This window comes from Apaloderma vittatum, unplaced genomic scaffold (assembly GCF_000703405.1).
Source record: "Apaloderma vittatum isolate BGI_N311 unplaced genomic scaffold, ASM70340v1 scaffold26011, whole genome shotgun sequence".
Classification (NCBI taxonomy): Eukaryota; Metazoa; Chordata; class Aves; order Trogoniformes; family Trogonidae; genus Apaloderma; species Apaloderma vittatum.
Genome location: NW_009697733.1, coordinates 892 through 2,322, shown reverse-complemented (window position 1 = coordinate 2,322; position 1,431 = coordinate 892). Strand labels below are relative to the sequence as shown.

The window sequence follows — 1,431 nt, the reverse complement described above, 5'->3', positions numbered from 1 at the left end:
CCATCAGGCAGAACCTGGCAGGAGGAGGCAGGACCATGAGGTTGGGGGGGTCTTTGTCATCCTCTGAGGAACCCACTTGTCCAAGGATCCCGTAGATCACGGGGACCCACCTGGTGAGCGTCTGACGGTCCATTTTGTAGTTGTTGATGAAGTTCATGTCCTGCAGCATGCTCAGGATGGCCTGAAGAGGGGACAGGGTGGGTGGCAAGGGGTGACAACACCCAGCAGGGTCTCTCCCTGAGTGGGTGGCAGGCAGGGTGACGCTCGGAGGTCCCAGCTCCATCCCAGCCTCCTCAGCATCCCCCCATCCCAGCCCTCCAGCACCCCAGGGTTGGGGTACGTGACCTGACCAAGGGTGGGCAGGGGACAGTGGCAGTTGGGGACTGTCACCGTGGTCCTCACCATGGAGGTGTCATCCTCAGGCAGTGAGCGGGGCGTGTAGGTGAAGCTGGCGAAGTTGGGGTCGATGGTGGACACAGGCTGGATACCCTCGTTCAGCAGCTTGGTGTACCCATCATCTGACACCTGCGGGAGACGTTGTGGGTGGCCCGTGCTGTGACCGGGTCCCTAGGGTGTCCCCAAGATGTCTCCTGGGCCACCCCAGCCCCGGCAAAAGCAGGAGGTATCACTGTCACCCCTCCTTGTGTCATCACCGTGGGGTGGAGTGTGGGGGCACCAGTGCTGGGGAGTCCCAGCTTGTGTCCCTGTCCCCATCCCCGGTCCCTCCTCACCTTCATGTGGTACATCATCATCTCGTTGGCCAGGTGGCTGCGGTACTGCGCCTCGTTCACCTTCTTGTACAGCAGCGACTGCGGGGTGGGAGTGGAGGGAGACAGGAGCGCTGGTAATGTACAGGCACCCCCAACCCTCCCCAGCATCCCCCCTGAGCCCAACATTGCACATCTTTGCTCCCCACATGCCCTCCCCGTCCCGTTGCCACCACCACTTGTCCCCAAGGAATGGAGACCACACACATGTGCCTCTAGCCCTGTCCCTCTGTGCCGTGGCCAGCTCTGGGGCAGAGCCATAGGGTTCCTCTCGCCCCCCTCGTCAGGTTGGGGACCCCTCCCCACCCCTGCTGGGGAACATACGTGGGCAATGCTGATGCCACAGTAGATGGAGAAGGCGGTGGCCAGGTCCTCGTCGAACTTGCTGAACCAGGGGCCGTTGATCTTGTTGACCAGCTCTGCCACCCCGATGACCTCTGGGAGCAGAATGGAAGGGGGACAAGGGACAGGATCAGGCCCATGTGCTGGGGGACAGGATCACACCACCCACACGCTGGGGACAGGACTATGACCATGTGCTGGGGACAGGATCATGACCACGAGCTGGGAGATGATGCTGTGGTTGCCCTTGTGCTGGGGGGGACCCTCGCCACATCCAAGTGCTGGGGGACAGCACCATGCCTCCCCCCAAGCTGGACGACCA

General features: G+C 62.3%; 1 protein-coding gene across 1 annotated transcript in view; it reads right to left on the bottom strand.

Moving 5' to 3' along the window:
• The window catches only part of PDE2A (phosphodiesterase 2A, cGMP-stimulated), a gene marked incomplete at both ends in the record, with an annotated part of 3,936 nt that overhangs the window by 1,978 nt on the left and 527 nt on the right, over positions 1–1,431 (bottom strand). Inside the window, 6 exon segments of the mRNA XM_009877763.1 lie at positions 2–14; positions 111–181; positions 403–525; positions 732–809; positions 1,092–1,204; positions 1,430–1,431. The exon segment at positions 1,430–1,431 is cut by the window's right edge and continues 179 nt beyond it. Coding sequence (XP_009876065.1) covers positions 2–14; positions 111–181; positions 403–525; positions 732–809; positions 1,092–1,204; positions 1,430–1,431 — 400 coding nt within the window.